The sequence below is a fragment of the Salvelinus alpinus genome, chromosome 5 (genome assembly GCF_045679555.1).
Source record: "Salvelinus alpinus chromosome 5, SLU_Salpinus.1, whole genome shotgun sequence".
Lineage (NCBI taxonomy): Eukaryota > Metazoa > Chordata > Actinopteri > Salmoniformes > Salmonidae > Salvelinus > Salvelinus alpinus.
Window position 1 is genome coordinate 82,066,743 of NC_092090.1, and position 24,428 is coordinate 82,091,170.

At 42.5% G+C, this 24,428-nt stretch overlaps 1 protein-coding gene across 2 annotated transcripts in view; it reads right to left on the reverse strand.

The window, feature by feature from the left end:
• ptgs1 (prostaglandin-endoperoxide synthase 1) overlaps positions 1 to 24,428 on the reverse strand; it is a 49,654-nt gene that overhangs the window by 4,262 nt on the left and 20,964 nt on the right. For both annotated transcript variants that reach the window (XM_071403675.1, XM_071403676.1), the window contains 5 exons: positions 24,189 to 24,370; positions 18,337 to 18,420; positions 15,208 to 15,454; positions 14,727 to 15,013; positions 4,447 to 4,594 (listed from right to left, as the gene is read on the reverse strand). In XM_071403675.1, the coding sequence (XP_071259776.1) occupies positions 4,447 to 4,594; positions 14,727 to 15,013; positions 15,208 to 15,454; positions 18,337 to 18,420; positions 24,189 to 24,370 (948 nt within the window). The remainder of the gene's footprint in view (positions 1 to 4,446; positions 4,595 to 14,726; positions 15,014 to 15,207; positions 15,455 to 18,336; positions 18,421 to 24,188; positions 24,371 to 24,428) is intronic.

A 24,428-nucleotide genomic window follows, 5' to 3' on the forward strand; every position in this document is an offset into this window, starting at 1 on the left:
AAGCTAAACCTTGTCATTGCAGATGCTGCCAAATCTTCAAAAGATGTAGTTGGGTTTAGTGCAAAAGCTCTTCACCTTCTTTTCAGCTGGCACATAAAGATGGAGTGTTTTCAAGAAACACATGAACATAACCGTGAAGTCATGGAGTGACACAAGATGGGAAAGTAGGCTCCAAAGTGTTCTGCAATCAGGCATCAGGCTTCTGAGGTTCGGGAGGCATTACTGGAAGCCAGACAGATGATCACAACAATCCTGTGGCCAAAGTGGAGGCACAAGCACTTGCAGAGGAAGTTGGGTCCTACCGCTTCTTGATTTGCTGTGTCGTATGGTGTGAGATACTGACAATGACAAACAAGGTGAACAAGCTCCTCCAATCCGCCTCAATGCAGTTGGACATCGCAGTGAATTTAGTCTCAAATGCAAAAGGCCTCCCTCACTACATACCGGGAAACTGGATTCTGAGGCCCAGACAACAGCCAAAAGCATTTGTGAAGAAGTGAGTGCTGCATCAGATGACCTGGCCTCCACAATCCCCCAACCAAATTGAGATGGTTTGGGAGTCAGACCGTAGAGTGAAGGAAAAGCAGCAAACAAGTGCTCAGCATATGTGGGAACTCCTTCAAGACTGTTGGAAAAGCATTCCAGGTGAAGCTGGTTGAGAGAATGCCAAGTGTGTGCAAAGCTGTCATCAAGGCAAAGAGTGGCTATTTGAAGAATCAAATATATTTTGATTTGTTGAAAACTTGTTTGGTTACTACATGATTCCATATGTGTTATTTAATAGTTTTGATGTCTTCACTATTATTCTACAATATAGAAAATAGTAAAAAAAAAAAAAAAAAAAAAAAAACTGAATGAGTAGGTGTTCTAAAACCTTTGACCGGTAGTGTATGTAAACTTGATTTCATTTTATTTTGGGGGGTTTTAAACATTTGCAAACATTACTAAAAACCCATTTTTGATTTGTCATTATGTGGTAGTGTGTAGATTGATGAAGGAAAAAAATAACTATTTCATATATTTTCAAAATAAGGCTGTAACTTAACACAATGTGGAAAAAGTCAATGGGTCTGAGTACTTTCCGAATGCACCGTATATACAAAAGTATGTGGACACCCCTTCAAATAATTGGATTCGGCTATTTTAGACATACCCCATTGCTGACAGGTGTATAAAATCGAGCACACAGCCAAGCAATCTCCATAGACAAACATTGTCAGTTGAATGGCCTTACTGAAAAGCTCAGAGACTTTCAACGTGGCACCGTCATAGAATGCCACCTTTCAGTTCGTAAAATGTTTGCCCTGCTAGAGCTGCCCGGCCAACTGTAAGTGCTGTTATTGTGAAGTGGAAACATTAGGAACAACAATGGCTCAGCCGCCAAGTGGTAGGCCACACAAGCTCACAGAGCGGGACCGCCGAGTGCTGAAGCGTGTAGCACGTAAAAATAGTCTCATCGGTTGCAAAACTTACAACCGTTCCAAACTGCCTCTGGAAGTAATGTCAGCACAAGAACTGTTCGTTGTGAGCTTCATGAAATTAGTTTACAGCCGCAGACAAGCCTAAGATCACCATGCGCAATGCCAAGCGTCATCATGAGTGGTATAAAGTTTGCCACCATTGGACTCTGAAGCAGTGGAAATGCATTCTCTTGAGTGATGAATCACACGTCACTATCTGGCAGTCCGACGGACGAATCTGGATGTGGAGGATGCCAGGACATTATAGATGATTCTGTGCTTTCAACTTTGTGGCAACAGTTTGGGGAAGGCCCTTTCCTGTTTCAACATGAAAATGCCCCCTTGCACAAAGCGAGGTCCATACAGAAATGGTTTGTCGAGATCGATGTGGAAGAAATTGACTAACCTGCACAGAGCCCTGACCTCAACCCCAACGAACACCTTTGGGATGAATAGGAGCGCTTTTGGTCATGTAGTGTATTATTGCTCACAGAGTGAGTCCATGCAACTTATTATGTGACTTAAGAACATTTTGACTCCTGAACTTATTTAGGATTGCCATGACAAATGGGTAGAATACTTACAGTTGAAGTCGGAAGTTTACATACACTTAGGTTGGAGTCATTAAAACTAGTTTTTCATCCACTCCACAAATTTCTTGTCAACAAACTATAGTTTTGGCAAGTCGGTTAGGACATCTACTTTGTGCATGACACAAGTAATTTTTCCAACAATTGTTTACAGACAGATTATTTCACTGTACCACAATTCCAGTGGGTCAGAAGTTTACATACACGAAGTTGACTGTGCCTTTAAACAGCATGAAAAATTCCAGAAAATTATGTCATGGCTTTAGAAGCTTCTGATAGGCTAATTGACATAATTTGAGTCAATTGGAGGTGTACCTTCAAACTCAGTGCCTCTTTGCTTGACATCATGGGAAAATCAAAAGAAATCAGTCAAGACCTCAGGAAAAAAATTGTAGACCTCCACAAGTCTGGTTCAACCTTGGGAGCAATTTCCAAACGCCTGAAGGTACCACGTTCATCTGTACAAACAATAATACGCAAGTATAAACACCATGGGACCACATAGCCGTCATACCGCTCAGGAAGGAGACGCGTTCTGTCTCCTAGAGATTAACGTACTTTGGTGCGAAAAGTGCAAATCAATCCCAGAACAACAGCAAAGGACATTGTGAAGATGCACGAGGAAACAAGTACAAAAGTATCTATATCCACAGAAAAACCGCTCAGCAAGGAAGAAGCCACTGATCCAAAATCGCCATAAAAAAGCCAGACAACGGTTTGCAACTGCACATGGGGACAAATATCGTACTTTTTGGAGGAAAAAGGGGGATACTTGCAAGCCGAAGAACACCATTCCAACCATGACGCACGGGAGTGGCAGCATCATGTTGTGGGGGTGCTTTGCTGCAGGAGGGACTGGTGCACTTCACAAAATGGATGGCATCATGAGGAAAGGAAAATTATGTGGATATATTGAAGCAACATCTCAAGACATCAGTCAGGAAGTTAAAGCTTGGTCGCAAATGGGTCTTCCAAATGGACAATGACACCAAGCATATTGCCAAAGTTGTGGCAAAATGGCTTAAGAACAACAAAGTCAAGGTATTGGAGTGGCCATCACAAAGCCAGCTCTGTCAGGAGGTATGGGCCAAAATTCACCCAACTTATTGAGGGAAGCTTGTGGAAGGCTACCCGAAACGTTTGACCCAAGTTAATAAACAATTTAAAGGCAATGCTACCAAATACTAGTTGAGTGTACGTAAACTTCTGACCCACTGGGAATGTGATGAAAGAAATAAAAGCTTAAATAAATCATTCTCTCTACTATTATTCTGACATTTCACATTCTTAAAATAAAGTGATGATCCTAACTGACCTAAAACAGGGAATTGTTACTGGGATTAAATGTCAGTAATTTTGAAAAAGAGTTTAAATGCATGTAAACTTCGGACTTCAAATGTAAGTCAAGACATTTCAGCCTTTCCTTTTTAATTAATTTATTTAAAAAATTGTAAGCCAGTGACACAAAATCTCAATTGAATACATTTTAAATTCAGGCTGTAACACAATAACATGTGGAAAAGTCAAGAAAACATTCTGAAGGCACTGTAGGTGCTCTTTTGACCGCAAATCAGTCTTTGTCGACGCTTCATCAATTGAGGTCGAAACGAGTCAACCTTTTCATTAGTAAAAGAGCAACTATGCATTAGAAAATACATATGGTTGTTGCTGTCTTTTTGGATTCATGACTTTACCCAGATGAGCATCCGATTCCATAGAGCCATTTTCTGTTTATCATCAAACGTCACATTTGATTGATGCGCACGCATCCCGACATCAAAAAGCTGTCGCAGGATAGCTAATTCTGATGTCGAGACCTTGACAAAATTAACAGTGAGTGATGACCATGAAAACAAGCAAGACTAATGGCTATAGCTATGATCAACAAGTATATTATATTTTTGGCTTTATCTAGCTCTATTTGGGATATTTTACCTCGCCTCCCTGGTAATCAATCCTCTCATGACATCTGCAATGTTGTAGACGATAACCATCTGATTAAGTGTTAGTTTACTTACACGATCTGCATTTGAAGTTGCATGTGATCGTATCCACTGCTATGTAAACAAAGAGGTTTCTGATTACGAACTGTTTGTGTGTATGCATTGATATGTAGGCTACGTGTGCCTTTTGTAAAAATAAAATAAAAATACTGATGCAGTTCTGTCCTTGAGCTGTTCTTGTCTATTAATGTTCTGTATTATGTAATGTTTCATGTTTTCTGTAGACCCCAGGAAGAGTAGATGCTGCTTTTGCAACAGCTAATGGGGATCCTAATAAAAGACTAATAACAATACCAACTGCGCATGCAACTTTTTATGATGCAGCCGTTAAATGGTTCTATAGAAGCCTTTAGTATCACCGGAATTTCCAAAACTCTAAATATGTAGTCTTACCAGTGAAATCAGAGAAAGATGTGTAGGGCCTCAGGTTGAACCTCTTCCTGTACTCGTTGAAGGGTTGGAGACGCAGAGCCCTGGACTCTTCAATAACACCCTCGGCCACCTTGGTCACCACTGGGTGGATGTTCTTCCCACCTCCTATCTGAGAAACAGAGAAAGGATTAAAACCAACTGACCCCATACCCATAGGTACTGGTGTAGACTAGTTCTAAAAGGATCAGCATCAAGTTTATTGAAAACTCTCCAGTTAAATTAATCATTGTTTATTAACAGTTAAGATTGATTTCAAGTGTCCCTGTGTAGAATTTCCACAACAATAGAAATCTAAAAACAGGTGGCTGCGTCTGTTCTTTCACTTAACTCTTCCTGAGTAACCAATGACTATAACGGGCAGAGGATTGCTTCGCAGGCTACATGACAGAAGGTGAGAAAGGTGCCATCTCAGCAATTGTATATTTTGTATACAGTGGGAAAAAACCCTTTAGACATGGTAGTGACTGCATACGAAGATGACGTTTTTAAAACTGCAGTTGAGGGTCAGCTACTCTAATGTGGTCTGGGTGAGAATGGCCCTCCCAAGAAGGGCCCTAAATGTGTTACTCCATATACAGTATACACCCACAGGACTTCACAGTACATGGATTACATTCCGATTGTGTGTCACTGACCTACACACAACACCTCATGTCACAGTGGAATTATGTATATATTTTTTATTAATAAAAATTGAAAAGCTGAAATGTCTTGAGTCAATAAGTATTCAACCCTTAGTTAATTGTATTTATTATGGATCCCCATTAGCTGCTGCTGGATCCTACTAAATTAAGGCAGTTATACCTCAACTAGCTTTAAAAACATTACAATACATTCACAACAGATTTCACAACACATTAAGTGTGTGCCCTCAGGCCACTACTCTACTACCACATATCTACAACACAAAATCCATGTGTACGTGTGTGTATAGTGCGTATGCTATCGTGTGTGTGTGTATGCATGTGTCTGTTTGTCTCTCTTCACAGTCCCCGCTGTTCCATAAGGTTTATTTTTATGTTTTTTCTAATCTAATTTTACTGCTTGCATGAGTTACTTGATGTGGAATAGTGTTCCATGTAGTCATGCCTCTATGTAGTACTATGCGCCTCCCATAGTCTGTTCTGGACTTGAAGACTGTGAAGAGACCTCTGTTGGCATGTCTTCTGGGGTATGCATGGGTGTCTGAGCTGTGCCAGTAGTTCAAACAGACAGCTGGGTGCATTCAACATGTCAATACCTTTCACAAATACAAGTAGTGATGAAGTCAATCTCTCCTCCATTTTGAGCCAGGAGAAATTAACATGCATATTATTAATGTTAGCTATCTGTGTACATCCAAGGGCCAGCTGTGCCGCCCTGTTCTAAGCCAATTGTAATTTTCCTAAGTCCCTCTTTGTGGCACCTGACCACACGACTGAATAGTAGTTTAGGTGCGACAAAACCTGGACCTGCCTTGTTGATAGTGCTGTTAAGGCAGAGCAGCGCTTTATTATGGACAGACTTCTCCCCATCTTAGCTACTGTTGTATCAATATGTTTTGACCATGACAGTTTACAATCCAGGGTTACTGGATTAGTTACCTCAACTTGCTCAATTTCCACATTATTCATTACAAGATTCAGTTGAGGTTTAGGTTTAGTGAATGATTTGACCCAAATACAATGCTTTTAGTTTAAATATTTAGGACTAACTTATTCCTTGCCACCTATTCTGAAACTAACTGCAGCTCTTTGTTAAGTGTTGAAGTCTAACAAAACTGCCTCGACAATCTTTTTATGAATTTCTCTCAGCCAGTCAGTCATTTGACTAAGTGCTGTGCTTGTTGAATGTCCTTCCCTATAGGCCTGCTGAAAGTCTGTTGTCAATTTGTTTACTGTAGCATTGCATCTAGTCAAACACAATTTTTTCCAAAAGTTCATTAAGGGTTGGCAACAGGCTGATCGGTCAGCTATTTGAGCCAGTATAGGGCGCTTTACTATTATTAGGTAGCGGAATGACTTTTGCTTCTCTCCAGTCCTGAAGGCACACACACTTTCTAGTAGGCTTAAATTGATAATATGGGAAATAGGAGTGGCAATATCGTCTGCTATTATCCTTAGTCATTTTCCATCCACCTTGTCAGACCCCGGTGGCTTGTCACTGTTGAGACAATTTTTCACCTCTTCCACACTCACTTTACGGAATTCAAAATTACAATGCTTGTCTCATAATTTGGTCAGATATACTTGGATGTGTAGTGTCAATATTTGTTGCTGGCATGTCATGCCCAAGTTTGCTAATCTTGCCAATGAAAAAAAGCATTAGTTGGCAACATCAGTGGGTTTTGTGATGAATGAGCCATCTGATTCAGTGAATGATGGAGCCGAGTTTGCCTTTTTACCCAAAAATTAAGGCGCTTCAAAACTTTTTAATATCATTCTTTATATAATGTATTTTTGTTTCATAGTATAGTTTCTTCTTTTTATTCAGTTTAGTCACATGATTTCTCAATTTGCAATATGTTTGCCAATTGGTTTTGCTGCCAGACTTATTTGGCTCATTCCTCTCAACCATACAATGTTTTCAATTCCTCATCAATCCAAGGGGATTTAACAGTTTTTACAGTCATTTTCTTAATGGGTGCATGCTTATTAGTAACTGGAATAAGCAATTTCATAAATGTGTCAAGTGCAGCATCCAGTTGTTCCTCATTACACACCATAGACCAGCAAATATTCTTTACATCATCAACATAGGAATCATTACAAAACGTATTGTATGACCTCACACTATATTAGGCCCAGCCTTCAGCACTTTCTTTTTCCTAGATATGGTTACTATATTGTGATCACTACAGCATTAGTAAAGATGTGATCAATACATGTTGATTATTTCATTCCTGTGCTGTTTGTAACTACCCTGTTAGGTTGACTGATAACCCAAACCAGATTTCAGGCACTGGTTACAGTTTGAAGCTTTTTCTTGAGTGGGCAGCTTGATGAAAGCAAGTCAATATTGAAAATCACCCAGAAAATATACTTCTCTGTTGATATCACATACATTGTCAAGCATTTCACACATATTATCCAGATAGACCAGAAAGTGCTAACAGTCACTATGGCAGCTTCCCACAAGAATGGGCTTTAGGAGAGGCAGATGTACCTGTAGCCATATTACTTCAACAGTACTTAACATGAGATCCTCTCTAAGCTTTACAGGACTGTGGTTCTTAATATAGACCGCAGCACTGCCTGCATTGACATTTCTGTATTTTCTGTAGATGTTATAACCATGTATTGCTACTACTGTATCAAAGGTATTATCTAAGTGAGTTTCAGAGATATGAATGTCATCTGTTACTAGTTAATGACTTCATGAACCTTGTTTCTTAGGCTACATATGTTAACGTGGGCTACTTTTTAGCACTTTTCTGGGATGTTTGATTGTTTTCATTGCTTTACTGCTTTACTGATCCACTGGGAAGCATAGCAGAAGTAGACATGCTTATGCTAGTGCAGGGTGAGCTGCACACAATGGACTTCCTACTAGGGCACACCACCTCAGTGCAACTCTGGTTCATAGGCACATGATTATTGCATACAATATCTGTGGGATCAGCAGAGGCATTATGGCAAGCTTAAACAAGTGCAGGAGTAAAAATGTGCTTAACAAGTCACATAAAAAGTTGCACTGACTCTGTGTGCAATAATAGTGCTTAATAGTGTTGAATATCCCTTTGAGCACGGTGAAGCTATTAATTACACTTTGGATGGTGTATCAAGACATCCAGTCACTACAAAGATACAGGCGCCTTTCCTAACTGAGTTGCCAGAGAGGAAGGAAACATAAGTGGAAACCACTTAGGGATTTCACCATGAGGCCAATGTTCACTTTAAAACAATTACAGAGTTTAATGGCTGTGATAGGAGAGAACTGAGGATGGATTACAACATTGTAGTTAATCTACAATACTAACTTAAACGACAGAGTGAAAAGAAGGAAACCTGTACTGGAAAAAAATATTCCAAAACATGCATCCTATTTGCAATAATGCACTAAAGTAAAAGTAAAACTGCAAAAAATGTGGCAAAGAAATTAACTTTATGTCCTGAATACAAAGCATTATGTTTGGGGCAAATCCAACACAAAATCACATCACTGAGTACCACTCTTCATATTTTCAAGCATGGTGGTGGCTGCATCATGTTATGCGTATCCTTGCTATCGGCAAGAACTAGAGATATTTTTTTTACAAAAAGAAATTCACCTTTCAGCAGGACAATAACCTGAAACACGAGGTCATTGGCGAGTAGTATGCTAGGGAGTGGAGCGCAATGTGCGCTCATTGTTATACTAACTTATACTAACTTCCGCGACGCATATAAGGCCCTCCCCCGCCCTCCTTTCGGAAAAGCTGACCACGACTCCATTTTGTTGATTCCAGCCTACAAACAGAAACTAAAACAACAAGCTCCCGCGCTCAGGTCTGTTCAACGCTGGTCCGACCAATCTGATTCCACGCTTCAAGACTGCTTCGATCACGCGGATTGGAATATGTTCCGCATTGCGTCCAACAACAACATGGACGAATATGCTGATTCGGTGAGCGAGTTCATTAGGAAGTGCATTGACGATGTCGTACCCACAGCAACGATTAAAACATTCCCAAACCAGAAACCGTGGATTGACGGCAGCATTCGCGTGAAACTGAAAGCGCGAACCACTGCTTTTAACCAGGGCAAGGTGACCGGAAACATGACCGAATACAAACAGTGTAGCTATTCTCTCCGCAAGGCAATCAAACAGGCTAAGTCCCAGTACAGAGACAAAATAGAGTCGCAATTCAACAGCTCAGACACAAGAGGTATGTGGCAGGGTCTACAGTCTATCACGGATTACAAAAAGAAAACCAGCGGACCAGGATGTCTTGCTCCCAGACAGGCTAAATAACTTTTTTGCCCGCTTTGAGGACAATACAGTGCCACTGACACGGCCCGCTACCAAAACCTGCGGGCTCTCCTTCACTGCAGCCGAGGTGAGTAAAACATTTAAACGTGTTAACCCTCGCAAGGCTGCAGGCCCAGACGGCATTCCCAGCCGCGTCCTCAGAGCATGCGCAGACCAGCTGGCTGGTGTGTTTACGGACATATTCAATCAATCCTTATCCCAGTCTGCTGTTCCCACATGCTTCAAGAGGGCCACCATTGTTCCTGTTCCCAAGAAAGCTAAGGTAACTGAGCTAAACGACTACCGCCCCGTAGCACTCACTTCCGTCATCATGAAGTGCTTTGAGAGACTAGTCAAGGACCATATCACCTCCACCCTACCGGACACCCTAGACCCACTCCAATTTGCTTACCGACCCAATAGGTCCACAGACGACGCAATCGCAACCACACTGCACACTGCCCTAACCCATCTGGACAAGAGGAATACCTATGTGAGAATGCTGTTCATCGATTACAGCTCAGCATTTAACACCATAGTACCCTCCAAACTCGTCATCAAGCTCGAGACCCTGGGTCTCGACCCCGCCCTGTGCAACTGGGTCCTGGACTTCCTGACGGGCCGCCCCCAGGTGGTGAGGGTAGGTAACAACATCTCCACCCCGCTGATCCTCAACACTGGGGCCCCACAAGGGTGCGTTCTGAGCCCTCTCCTGTACTCCCTGTTCACCCACGACTGCGTGGCCATGCACGCCTCCAACTCAATCATCAAGTTTGCGGATGACACTACAGTGGTAGGCTTGATTACCAACAACGACGAGACGGCCTACAGGGAGGAGGTGAGGGCCCTCGGAGTGTGGTGTCAGGAAAATAACCTCACACTCAACGTCAACAAAACAAAGGAGATGATTGTGGACTTCAGGAAACAGCAGAGGGAGCACCCCCCTATCCACATCGACGGGTCAGTAGTGGAGAAGGTGGAAAGTTTTAAGTTCCTCGGTGTACACATCACGGACAAACTGAATTGGTCCACCCACACAGACAGCGTTGTGAAGAAGGCGCAGCAGCGCCTCTTCAACCTCAGGAGGCTGAAGAAATTCGGCTTGTCACCAAAAGCACTCACAAACTTCTACAGATGCACAATCGAGAGCATCCTGTCGGGCTGTATCACCGCCTGGTACGGCAACTGCTCCGCCCACAACCGTAAGGCTCTCCAGAGGGTAGTGAGGTCTGCAGAACGCATCACCGGGGGCAAACTACCTGCCCTCCAGGACACCTACACCACCCGATGTCACAGGAAGGCCATAAAGATCATCAAGGACAACAACCACCCAAGCCACTGCCTGTTCACCCCGCTATCATCCAGAAGGCGAGGTCAGTACAGGTGCATCAAAGCAGGGACCGAGAGACTGAAAAACAGCTTCTATCTCAAGGCCATCAGACTGTTAAACAGCCACCACTAACATTTAGCGGCCGCTGCCAACATACTGACTCAACTCCAGCCACTTTAAAAATGGGAATTGATGGAAATTATGTAAAAATGTACCACTAGCCACTTTAAACAATGCCACTTAATATAATGTTTACATACCCTACATTACCCATCTCATATGTATATGTATATACTGTACTCTATATCATCTACTGCATCTTGCCATCTTTATGTAATACATGTACCACTAGCCACTTTAAACTATGCCACTTTATGTTTACATACCCTACAGTACTCATCTCATATGTATATACCGTACTCTATACCATCTACTGCATCTTGCCTATGCCGTTCTGTACCATCACTCATTCATATATCTTTATGTACATATTCTTTATCCCTTTACACTTGTGTGTATAAGGTAGTAGTTGTGGAATTGTTAGGTTAGATTACTTGTTGTTATTACTGCATTGTCGGAACTAGAAGCACAAGCATTTCGCTACACTCGCATTAACATCTGCTAACCATGTGTATGTGACTAATAAAATTTGATTTGATTTGATTTGATTTGACACTGTAATTGCTTACCAAGATGACATTGAATGTCCCAGACGGGTCTAGTTACAGTTTTGACTTAAAATCGGCTTGAAAATATATGGCAAGACTTGAATATGGCTGTCTAGCAATGATCAACAACCAACTTGGCAGAGCTTGAATAATTATAAAAATAATAATGTACAAATATTGTACAACCCAGGTGTGCAAAGCTCTTCAGCCTTTTTCACACCGCAGGCCTTAATGCTCAAATGAGTTTGTTTTTCAAATCCGTGTTGGACTACTGACTGTCCAAACAGCTAATTACAAGTGACCAAATTGGATGTGTTGGTTCTGACAGCAGTCATTTGCTGACAAGGCTATGCTAGTTGTCACAGTAATAATGGGTGTGTGCACAAATGTGTAGGCTGTTTTGTGGTGGTGCTTGTGCTTCCTATCACTCAGAAGCTACGTAGCAATTTGAATGTTCCAAATCATAGAGTAAGAACACTTTTAAACCTTGAAAGGATAAGACGATCCAACTTTCAAAACAAGTCCTTTTTGGCTAGCCACAACAGCCAACTAGCTTACTAGGTAGCTGTTTAGTTTTCTAGCACATTCCCAAATTTGTTTGTAAACAATTAACAAGCTAGTTAGCTACCACATGTGCTTGTCAAACTGTCAGAGTACCTAGCAAGCAACAAGATATGTCGAAAAACTGTCGAAAAACAACTTGAGGGCAAATATGTCAGATTTGACCGTTCAAACAAGTCACATGGCCAGGAAACAGATTTGTATTTGACTTCAAACCACCTACGAAGCTGGTTTGAAATGTGGCTTGAAATATCTGATTCCATGTGCTTTTTGGCTGTTCAGACTGCAGGAAAAAAGAACAGATTCGAATCGGATATGCAAATAAATAGGATTTGAGTCACTTTAAACTGCCATCTGCCAATTTAGAGACTTACTCAGAAAGACTCATAGCTGTTTATCGCTGCCAAAGATGATTCTAACATGTATTCACTTAGGTGTGTGAATTCTTATATAAATGAGATATTTCTGTATTTCATTTCCAATAAATTAGCAATATTAAAAAAAACATGTTTTCACTTTGTCATTATGGGGTATAGTGTGCAGATGGGTAACCCCCATCCATTTTGAATTAAAGCTGTAACAACAAAATGTGGAATAAGTCAAGGGGTATGAATACTTTCTGAAGGCACTTTCACAGCCTTATCATTTCCTCTCCATCTCTCGTACACAAAATTTGCCTGGCTCAAAAGAAGAACTACGACAACACACACATCAGGGTTGGGGTCAATTCAGTTGAAGTCACTTAAAATAAATAGCTTCTGCTTTTTGGTGGAAATAGAAAATAGATGCCATTTTTCAGAATTTCTGTTTACTCCCTGAATAGACTGACTTCAATTCGAATTGACCCTAACCTTGACCCTAACCTTGACACACAATCCTATCAGACAGATCACTATAGCCCAGATCTGTATGCACTTTAGACAACTTTCTATGTTGGGGAGAGTGCCAGGTAAGTTGAGCCAAAGAGTTAGTTGAGCAACCCTTTGTTTCTAGGAAACAAAATTAATAAATGTGACCAAATATTTAGGAAGAGGTCATCATTTCATGGAATCTGTAAAGGAAAATCCCACATGGAAAAAGTGGTTAGCAAGTTAGGTAAAATAAAAAAGATTCACAAAGTCAGATTAATTTATTGTGTTAAGAGATTTCATGATGCTTGTATCTAAACTGAATTAGATTGATTTATAAATCAGTTGGGATCTCTATAAGCTACAAGATGAGGTCCTAAACATAGCATGAAAGTGCATCCTTGTAGCTGTATGGGCTAATATAGTCAAAATGTTTGCCTAGGGGTAAGTTGAGCCAATGGCCAACATACCCCATACAAATTATGATTCAATTTTTGTCAGTTTGATGCATAATACGAATAGTATTTTTGCATTGTGTCATGCATATGAATGCATTTTTGTTACAGAGCAGATATCATGCAACAAGCCCCCCTTAAGGTTATTGAGAGAGCAGCCAAGGAAGTGAGAGAAGGGAAAAGTACAAGCAGCAGCAAGGGATGATAAAAACCTATTCCCCCTCAAGAGACTGAAAAGATTTGACATGGATCCTCAGATTCTCAAAAGGTTCTACAGCTGCACCATCGAGAGCATCCTGACTGGTTGCATCACTGCCTGGTATGGCAACTGCTCGGCCTCCGAATGCAAGGCACTACAGAAGGTAGTGCGTACGGCACAGTACATCACTGGGGCCAAGCTTCCTGCCATCCAGGACCTCTACACCAGGCGGTGTCAGAGGAAGGCCCTAAAAATTAAAGACTCCAGCCACCCGAGTCATAGACTGCTCTCTCTGCTACCACACGGCAAGCGGTACCGGAATGCCAAGTCTAGGTCCAAGAGGCTTCTAAACAGCTTCTATCCCCAATCCATAAGATTCCTGAACACCTAATCAAATGGCTACCCAGACTATTTGCATTGCCCCCCCCCCCCTCTTTTACACAGCTGCTACTCTCTTATTATCTATGCAGTCACTTTAATAACTCTATCTACATATTACCTCAACTAACCGGTACCCCCCTGTATATAGTCTCGCTGTTGTTATTTTACTGCTGCTCTTTAATTACTTGTTACTTTTATTTCTTATTCTTATCCGTATTTTTTTAAACTGCATTGTTGGTTAAGGGCTCGTAAGTAAGCATTTCACTGTAAGTATTGTTGTATTCAGCACATGTGACTAATAAAATTTGATATGATTTACCATACTCTGTTCAAAGACATCCATGTCTCAAGGCTTATTAAATCGTTCTTTAACCTGTTTCCTCCCCTTCATGGATTGAAGTTGATTTAACAAGTGACATCAGTAAGGGATCGTAGCTTTCACCTGGATTCACCTGGTCAGTCTATGTCATGGAAAGAGTTCCTAATGTTTTGTACACTCAATGTACAATATACCACACCCCCATCCCATGAATTAAACTTTGACCTATCAGCACCGTCACCCACTTACCCCAAGGCGGTTCAACTTACCCTGTCTCTATGCTCAACGTAACCCATACCCTGGGTAAGTTGTGCCAAGAGGCCACTTTTTTTGGACATGCTATTTTCTCAAACTGTTATGTTTACATGAATTCTAGCATCCTGAAATATATGTAGATATCTCTGTTAGAAAGAATGCTATATTTCCCTTGACTTAGTGATGCTGAATAACATATACCCCACTCTCCCCTATGGCATGACAATGATATTGAGACTAGGGTTCATCAATACAACACTGCATATGACATCCCATAGTCACCACACAACCCATACCTGTCCAGCACACTGGCGTGAGAAAGCGTCCACCAGTTTCTCCACCCCGTAGTGTGTGACGATGGAGGTGTTGAAGATGAACTGGGAGTAGGGCACCACGTCTCCGTCTATGTGGAAGCTGTCTGGCATCAGGGGGTGCCAGTGGTACAGTTGGTTGAACTCCACAGCGATGCGGTTCCTGTACTGGAACGTGGACTTGAAGAGCAGAACCGGATCGAACTTCAGATCCAACAGGTAGCCGCTCAGGTGCTGCACGTAGTCCTCGATCACTATCCGGATAGTCTCACCTGGAATATGAACAAAAAATGAATCTACTATAGCAGTGTGTGGATTATTTTCCCCGTAACTATTCACTCAACCCAGAACATGGAAAGGTTTCCTTAATATTAATATTCCTGCCTAAAGCACAGTGTCTAAAATGGACAGTGTCTGGCAACATAAAAGACTAGAGTGAGATCTGTTCAGTCCAGTGTGTACTTACCTATGACGATGAGCCTGGTGGTCTGGAAGAGCTGCTCATCCCCCCAGGTGGGGTGCTCGGCCTTCAGGATGTCACAGACGCGGTTGTGTTCTCTCAGCCACAGGGTGGCGTACATGGTGAGGCCTGGCAGCAGCCCAAACACCTCCTGCCCAATGGCCATGCGCTGCCCCTCGGGAACCCCTCGAGGGTAGCTCATATTCACCGGTGCCTCGGCTACCGTTGGAGGGTACACCTCACCTTTAATTACCTGGAAGAGAAGATAGACAGTGAAAAAGGGAAAGTAGTACTATGGACCCTTTAAGAGCTTTACTGACTCAATAGCACAATACTGAGCTTTAGTGATTCAATGAGCATGCTTTACTAATTTCTTTGGATGATAAAAAACTAAACATTAGTGTCCCCTTTGGGGTTTTGTGGAAAAGACATTTGAAATATGTCACTGACAATAGAGCAGGGTTTCCCCAAAGTCAGTCCTGGGGAGTTCTGGGAATAATGATAAGCGTATTTCCAATCTACGGCAGATAGTGAGCAGTTGTGAGACATTTAAAAAAAAAAATATATATATATATATTATATATATATATAGCATTGTGAATACATAGAAACCCAGTGAAATCGTCAAGCACTTCATTCATTCCTGGATAAGTGTGCATGGCCCGCCCCAGAAATTGTACAATGACAATGGAGGAGAATTCAATAATAATGAAACAAGAGAAATGGCTGAGAAATCCAACATGGAAGTAGACAACTGCTGCATACAGTCCATAGAGCAATGGACTTCTGGAGATAATCAAACTTGCATTTCTACAGGGAACAGAGCTGTCAACGGACATTCACGTCTGACCTGAAGCTAAGGGCGATGGAACACTGTGGAAACTAAAAAAGTGTATGTATGGCCTGGCAGATGCATCGCTCTACTGGTACAACAAAGTCAAGGCAACAGGCCTCCCGAGTGGCGCAGCGGTCTAAGGCACTGCATCGCAGTGCTAGCTGTGCCACTAGAGATTCACAGCCGGCCGCGACCGGGAGACCCATGGGGTGGCGCACAATTGGCCCAGTGTCGTCCGGGTTAGGGGAGGGTTTGGCCGGCAGGGATGTCCTTGTCCCATCATGCACCAGCAACTCCAGTGGTGGACCGTGCGCAGTGCACGCGGACACGGTTGCCAGGTGTACGGTGTTTCCTCGGACACATTAGTGTGGCTGGCTTCCGGGTTAAATAGGCGTTGTATCAAGAAGTAGTGCGGCTTGGTTGGGTTTCGGGGGAGCGCACGGCTCTCGACCATCGCCTCTCCCGAGTCCGTACGGGAGTTGCAGCGATGAGACAAGACTGTAACTACCAATTGGATACCACAAAATTGGGGAGATTTTTTTTTTTTTTTTTAAGTCAAGGCAACAATGGGTCAAATTCTTTTTTTACAAAAAGTCAAGGCAACAATGCTGAATACAGGTGGAAAAATGTCACAAGTGGGTCCTGCAGTCTTCTATTGGCTTGATCAAGACTGCAATGTGACTGGAGTACCTGCCTGTCATGCTGATGACTTCATCTAGTGTGGCTCACAGATCTTTGCTACAACTGTGATTCCACACTTCAAAACCGTTTTCCATGTCGGCCGTGAGGAGCATGATAGTTTTAGTTATGTTGGCATATAATTTATTACAGCTGACGCAACAATACTGATGCAACAAGAAAGCTATGTCAATCTTTAACCCATCCACATGGATTCTAAAAGAGCCCTACAAAGGAATTCCCCTCTGTGGAATTGAAGCTGATTGAGGTTGCTAGACAGTAGACCTGATGTAATGTTTGATGGCTGCAACTTGGCATCCAACACAAAACATGCCACTGTACAAACCATTCATGAGGCAAACAAAGTTGTTTGTAAACTGAAATCAGAACAAGTGACTAAAGTTTCAGCATGTGGGAAAAGATGACTCTCAGAAACCAGTTGTCTTCAGTGATGCTTCCCTAGGAAACCTTACAGATGGAGGCACACAATGTGGACATATAATCGTGTTAATGGGTGAGGAAGGAAGATTCTCATCTATCTGTTGGCAATCAAAAAGGATAAGGAGGGTTGTCCGGAGAACACTTGCTGGAGAAACCCTTGCTCTTGCGGAAGGAATTGACAATGCCATCTTTCTGGCAAGTTTGTTCTCAGAGCTTACCACTGGTGAGTCAAAACGACACATTGTACCTGTAGTTTGTGTCACTGACAACTACTTTCTAGTTGATGCTGTCAAATAAACCAAGTCTGTCACAGAGAAAATACTTCATATTGAGATTAGCAGCATCAAGGAATTTATTCAAGCACAGAGAATCCAGCGGATTCTGTGGTCGGCCATAAATTAACAGCGTGCTGACTGTCTGACTAAAAAGGGAGCATCATGTCTTGTGCTCCTAAAGGTACTCAGTAATGGAAAGTAGCAGCTTGATTAATAAAAACAAACAAATTGTCAGACAACCCATTTGTAATGGGGGACTTGAATAATACTTGGACATTTAATTATTTTGTTGATGTTCTATTTGTCTTTAAAGAAAACTGGGAGATTGTTAGAGTCATGTTTTAAGTATCCCTACTCTTCTGTTATTACGGTGCAATCACTCTGTTATTAATGCACCTGCGCAGAAATCTCTCTTGCAGTTGGACCTGGCCTGAGTGTGATCGCAACTAAGTACTGTGGAAATACGGTAAAGTAAACATTGTTAAACTGGAACCTAGTCGTGGTGTCATTTATAGTTTACACAAGCCACTGCTGAAAGAGACATTGATCAATGGGGTTGTTACAACATCAGCTCTCCCGGACTCTGAACCAACCCCCATTTCCCAAAAACGGATACCAATCCCAAAACAACTTTCTGTAGAAGTTCATTTCAACAGATATAGCCAATGGGTGTACTTCTTTATCCCGACATGAGTCAAGATGTATTCCCTCTTAAAAGATATGTCTATTCTTTCATGCTAGTGATGCGATAAGATAATTTATGGGGCTCAGAACCAATAGTATTTACTTTAAGCACAAGTTCTTCAGAGTTACCACAGAGTGGTACCATGTTTACAGTAACATTCCAGTGGAGACTTGTCCATGCTTTCGCACAGCTGGAGTGGAGTTATGCATTATTCTACATACCTGGTATTTCATCTTTCCGTCTTTAAGAAGCCGGAGGTTCAGTTGACGCACCAGACTATCGCCGTAGACATGGCCGGCATCCACCTGGTTAGAGATTATTATAAAATATGAGATTAAAAAATAGATTTTGTGAGACATGATGCATGGCAAGAGATAGATGAATATGGTTCTCATGTCTCTCTCTCGTAGAGTGTGCAGGGTTTGTTTCGTTGATGGTGATGACATCATGATGAGACATGATGGTTTAGCTTATTTGAATTTGACTGGCGCTGTGCAGTAAAAGTCTCACAGCGCACAAGTGACATTCAGTAACATGCGTATTCCTATAGAATATTTCATTCAATACAGTAAGCTCCAAAAGTAAAAGTGACATCTTTTGTTGTTTTGGCTCTGTTTAGTATTTGGTCCCAAATTCCTAGCACGCAATGATTACATCAAGCTTGTCACTACAAACTTGTTGGATGCATTTGCTATTTGTTTTGGTTGCATTTCAGATTATTTTGTGCCCAATATAAATTAATTGTAAATTACGTAGAGTCATTTGAGTCACTTATTGTAAATAAGAATCAAATCAATTTGTTATACATCCTCATTTTATTTACACCTTTTTCTACCGAATTTGGAAAGGCACACACCTGTCTATATAAGGTCCCACGGTTGACAGTGCATGTCAGAGCAACAACCAAGCCATGAAGTCAAAGGTATTGTCCTTAGATCTCTGAGCCAGGATTGTGTCAAGGCACAGATCTGGGGAAGGGTACCAAAATATGTCTGCAGCATTGAAGGTCCCCAAGAACACAGTGGCCTCCATCATTCTTAAATAGAACAAGTTTGAACACACTAAGAGTCTTCCTAGAGCTGGCTGTCCTGCCAAACTGAGCAATCGGGGGAGAAGGGCCTTGGTCAGGGAGGTGACCAAGAACTCAATGGTCAAGCTGACAGTGCTTTAGAATTCCTCTGTGGAGATGGGAGAACCTTCCAGAAGGACAACCATCTCTGCAGCACTCCACCAATCAAGCCACTCCTCAGTAAAAGGCACATGGCAGCCCGTTTGGAGTTTGCCAAAAGGCACCTGAAGGACTCTTAGACCATGAGAAACAAGATTCTCTGGTCTGATGAAACCAAGATTGAACTCTTTGGCCTAAATGCCACGTGTCACATCTGGAGGAAACCTGGCACCATCCCTACGGTGAAGCATGGTGGTGGCAGCATCATGCTGTGGGGATGTTTTTAAGCAGCAGGGACTGGGAGACTAGTCAGGATCGAGGGAAAGATGGAGCAAAGTACAGAGAGATCCTTGATGAAAACCTGCTCCAGAGCGCTCAGGACCTCAGACTGGGGTGAAGATTCACTTTCCAACTGGACAGCGACCCTAAGCACGCAGCCAAGACAACACAGGAGTGGCTTCGGGATAAGTCACTGAATGTCCTTGAGTGGCCCAGCCAGAGGCCATACTTGAACACGATCGAACATCTCTGGAAAGACCTGAAAATAGCTGAGCAGCGACACTCAAATCAAACTTTATTTGTCACATGCGCCGAATACAACAAGTGTAGACCTTACCGTGAAATGCTTACTTACAAGCCCTTAACCAACAGTGCAGTTGAAGGAGAGTTAAGAAAATATTTACCAAACAAACTAAAGTAAAAAATAATAAATAATAAAAGTAATAACATAACGAGGCTATATACAGGGGGTACCGGTACAGTGTGCGGTGGTACAGGTTAGTTGAGGTAATTTGTTACATGTAGGTAGGGGTGAAGTGACTATGCATAGATAATAAAACAGCGAGTAGCAGCAGTGTACAAAACAAATGGGGGGGGGGGGGGGGGGTCAATGTAATAGTCCGGTGGCCATTTGATTAATTGTTCAGCAGTTTTATGGCTTGGGAGTGGAAGCTGCTGAGGAGCCTTTTGGTCTTAGACTTGGTGCTCCGGTACTGCTTGCCGTGCGATAGCAGAGAAAACAGTCTATGACTTGGGCAACTGTAGGCTCTGACAATTTTATGGGCTTTCCTCTGACACTGCCTATTATATAGGTCCTGGATGGCAGGAAGCTTGGTCCCAGTGATGTACTGGGCCATATGCACTACCCTCTGTAGCGCCTTATGGTCAGATGCCGAGCAGTTGCCATACCAGGAGGTGATGCAACTGTCAGGATGCTCTCGATGGTGTAGCTTTAGAACCCTTTGAGGAGCTGGGGACCCATGCAAAATCTTTTCAGTCTCCTGAGGGGGAAAAGGTTTTGTCGTGCCCTCTTCATGACTGTCTTGGTGTGTTTGGACCATAATAGTTTGTTGGTGATGTGGACACCAAGGAACTTGAAGCTCTCGACCCGCTCCACTACAGCCCTGTCGATGTTAATGGAGGCCTGTTCGGCCCGCCTTTTCCTGTAGTCCACGTTCAGCTCCTTTGTCTTGCTCACAGTGAATGAGAGGTTGTTGTCCTGGCACCACACTGCCAGTTCTCTAACCTCCTCCCCATAGCCTGTCTCATCGTTGTCGGTGATCAGGCCTACCACTGTTGTGTCGTGTTGGTGTTGGAGTCGTGTTTGGCCACGCAGTCGTGAGTGAACAGGGAGTACAGGAGGGAACTAAGTACACACCCCTGAGAGGCCCCAGTGTTGAGGATCAGCGTGGCAGACGTGTTGTTGCCTACCCTTACCACTTAGGGGGGCGGCCCGTCAAGAAGTCCAGGATCCAGTTGCCGAGGGAGGTGTTTAGTCCCAGGGTCCTTAGCTTAATGATGAGCTTCGTGGGAACTATGGTGTTGAACGCTGAGCTGTAGTCAATGAACAGCATTCTTACATAGTTGTTCCTTTTGTCCAGGTGGGAAAGGGCATTGTGGAGTGCGATTGAGATTGCATTATCTGTGGATCTGTTGGGGCGGTAATCGAATTGGAGTGGGTCTAGGGTATCCGGGAGGATGCTGTTGATGTGAGCCATGACCAGCCTTTCAAAGCACTTCATGGCTACCTACGTGAGTGCTACGGGGCGGTAATCATTTAGGCAGGCTACCTTCGCTTCCTTGGGCACAGGGACTATGGTGGTCTGTTTGAAACATGTACAGTGGGGAGAACAAGTATTTGATACACTGACAATTTTGCAGGTTTTCCTACTTACAAAGCATGTAGAGGTCTGTAATTTTTATCATAGGTACACTTCAACTGTGAGAGAAGGAATCTAAAACAAAAATCCAGAAAATCACATTGTATGATTTTTAAGTAATTAATTTGCACTTTATTGCATGACATAAGTATTTGATACATCAGAAAAGCAGAACTGAATATTTGGTACAGAAACCTTAGTTTGCAATTACAGAGATCATACGTTTCCTGTAGTTCTTGACCAGGTTTGCACACACTGCAGCAGGGATTTTGGCCCACTCCTCCATACAGACCTTCTCCAGATCCTTCAGGTTTCGGGGCTGTCGCTGGGCAATACGGACTTTCGGCTCCCTCCAAAGATTTTCTATTGGGTTCAGGTCTGGAGACTGGCTAGGCCACTCCAGGACCTTGAGATGCTTCTTACGGAGCCACTCCTTAGTTGCCCTGGCTGTGTGTTTCGGGTCGTTGTCATGCTGGAAGACCCAGCCACGACCCATCTTCAATGCTCTTACTGAGGGAAGGAGGTTGTTGGTCAAGATCTCGCGATACATGGCCCCATCCATCCTCCCCTCAATACGGTGCAGTCGTCCTGTCCCCTTTGCAGAAAAGCATCCCCAAAGAATGATGTTTCCACCTCCATGCTTCACGGTTGGGATGGTGTTCTTGGGGTTGTACTCATCCTTCTATTCCTCCAAACACGGCGAGTGGAGTTTAGAGCAAAAAGCTCTATTGTTGTCTCATCAGACCACATGACCTTCTCCCATTCCTCCTCTGGATCATCCAGATGGTCATTGGCAAACTTCAGACGGGCCTGGACATGCGCTGGCTTGAGCAGGGGGACCTTGCGTGCGCTGCAGGATTTTAATCCATGACGGCGTAGTGTGTTACTAATGGTTTTCTTTGAGACTGTGGTCCCAGCTCTCTTCAGGTCATTGACCAGGTCCTGCCGTGTAGTTCTGGGCTGATCCCTCACATTCCTCATGATCATTGATGCCCCACGAGGTGAGATCTTGCATGGAGCCCCAGACCGAGGGTGATTGACCGTCATCTTGAACTTCTTCCATTTTCTAATAATTGTGCCAACAGTTGTTGCCTTCTCACCAAGCTGCTTGGCTATTGTCCTGTAGCCCATCCCAGCCTTGTACAGGTCTACAATTTATCCCTGATGTCCTTACACAGCTCTCTGGTCTTGGCCATTGTGGAGAGGTTGGAGTCTGTTTGATTGAGTGTGTGGACAGGTGTCTTTTATACAGGTAACGAGTTCAAACAGGTGCAGTTAATACAGGTAATGAGTGGAGAACAGGAGGGCTTCTTAAAGAAAAACTAACAGGTCTGTGAGAGCCGGAATTCTTACTGGTTGGTAGGTGATCAAATACTTATGTCATGCAATAAAATGCAAATTAATTACTTAAAAATCATACAATGTGATTTTCTGGATTTTTGTTTTAGATTCCGTCTCTCACAGTTGAAGTGTACCTATGATAAAAATGACAGACCTCTACATGCTTTGTAAGTAGGAAAACCTGCAAAATCGGCAGTGTATCAAATACTTGTTCTCCCCACTGTAGGTATTACAGACTCCGTCAGTGAAGACACTTGCCAGACACTTGCCAAATGCAGTGTATGTCACAGGTGTAAATATGGGTCATAACAGTGTTACCTAACACATAACAGTGTTAGGACACTGGGTGTCAAGTGTTAGCTTTATTTTTATAACGGACACTACCTAACTATCTTGTGTCTAGCAGTTTTTAAACGTTTCATTGTTTTATGCATGGCTTTTTCCTAATCAAACAATCCATCTCAAAAAGTACGTTAGCCAGAGGACTAATAATGAGAGAGAACAATCAATATCAATAGCCTACAGAAAAATTGGATAATAAGCTTAAAATGTATTAAACTTAAGAAAGAAATTATCCATTAAGGCCGAGAAAATCCTTGCATGCGTGGTTGAAAACCAAATGGCCAATAACCCATCCTCCTACTAGGCCTATCATAAAAGCTTTAAGACAAGTTAAAGTTATGATTAGTAGCTTAATTCCCAAATATTCTAGCCTACGAAGGTGTCAAAGTTGTTGTAGGTTTCAAAAATAACATTGAAAGTCTATAAGCCTTACCCTTGGACATTCTCAAATCACAGCATTATGAGAGACAAGCAATATTTATTTTTCTATTATTTTATGAGACAAATAAAGCAAGTATTATCCAGTTCTGAAGACGGCAGACTGCTTCTATCCAGCCCATGGTGTACTGTAGGTTTATAACCCAGCTCATTATGGTAAGACGGTCCGTTCCTCAGGCAGTCACTGCTCCATCATGTGCTCGCAACAGACAGACACAGACAAACCTATTTTGCTCCTCCACCAGAAAGGAATATAAGAAAAGTGCCAGGATTTCAACAACATTATCTTTTGCCATGATTCATTCAGTTGCATTTGATTTTGCGCTATAGCCCAACTGTCGTTTTAGCGGATATTTTTATGTAATTTTGGGGGATATTTTTACATACTGTATCACAATGTTTTATGGGTACTTATGATCAAGATAGGACAAAAAGTTTGACGTCGCCAAACACTAGTTGGAATAGATTTTTGTTTTGCGCCAAGGATTTGAATTGTCTGCCCCCGCTAACGCCTAAATACATTACCTCCCCTAAATATAATAGAATATAATGCGATAATTATATCATAATTGAATAATATACAGTACAGGAAGTACAAATACAGTAGCGGTAGTAACATTCTCACCCCATGCCCCAGCGCCCTGGTGAAGCCTAGGCCCATGCTGTTTTGAGTCTTGAAGAACTGATGGGTGAAGTGCTGAGCGAAGAAAGCAAACATCAGGTTGGTTCCCTGTGGATCCGGCCTGAACTTCCTCCTCAGCAGAAACGTCTCCACAACCAGCTTTGGGTCTGGGAGGACAGACTTTCCTGGAGAAAAGTATGTATGTTAGCTATGCATGTTGCCGTTGGGAAGATTTATTTTCAT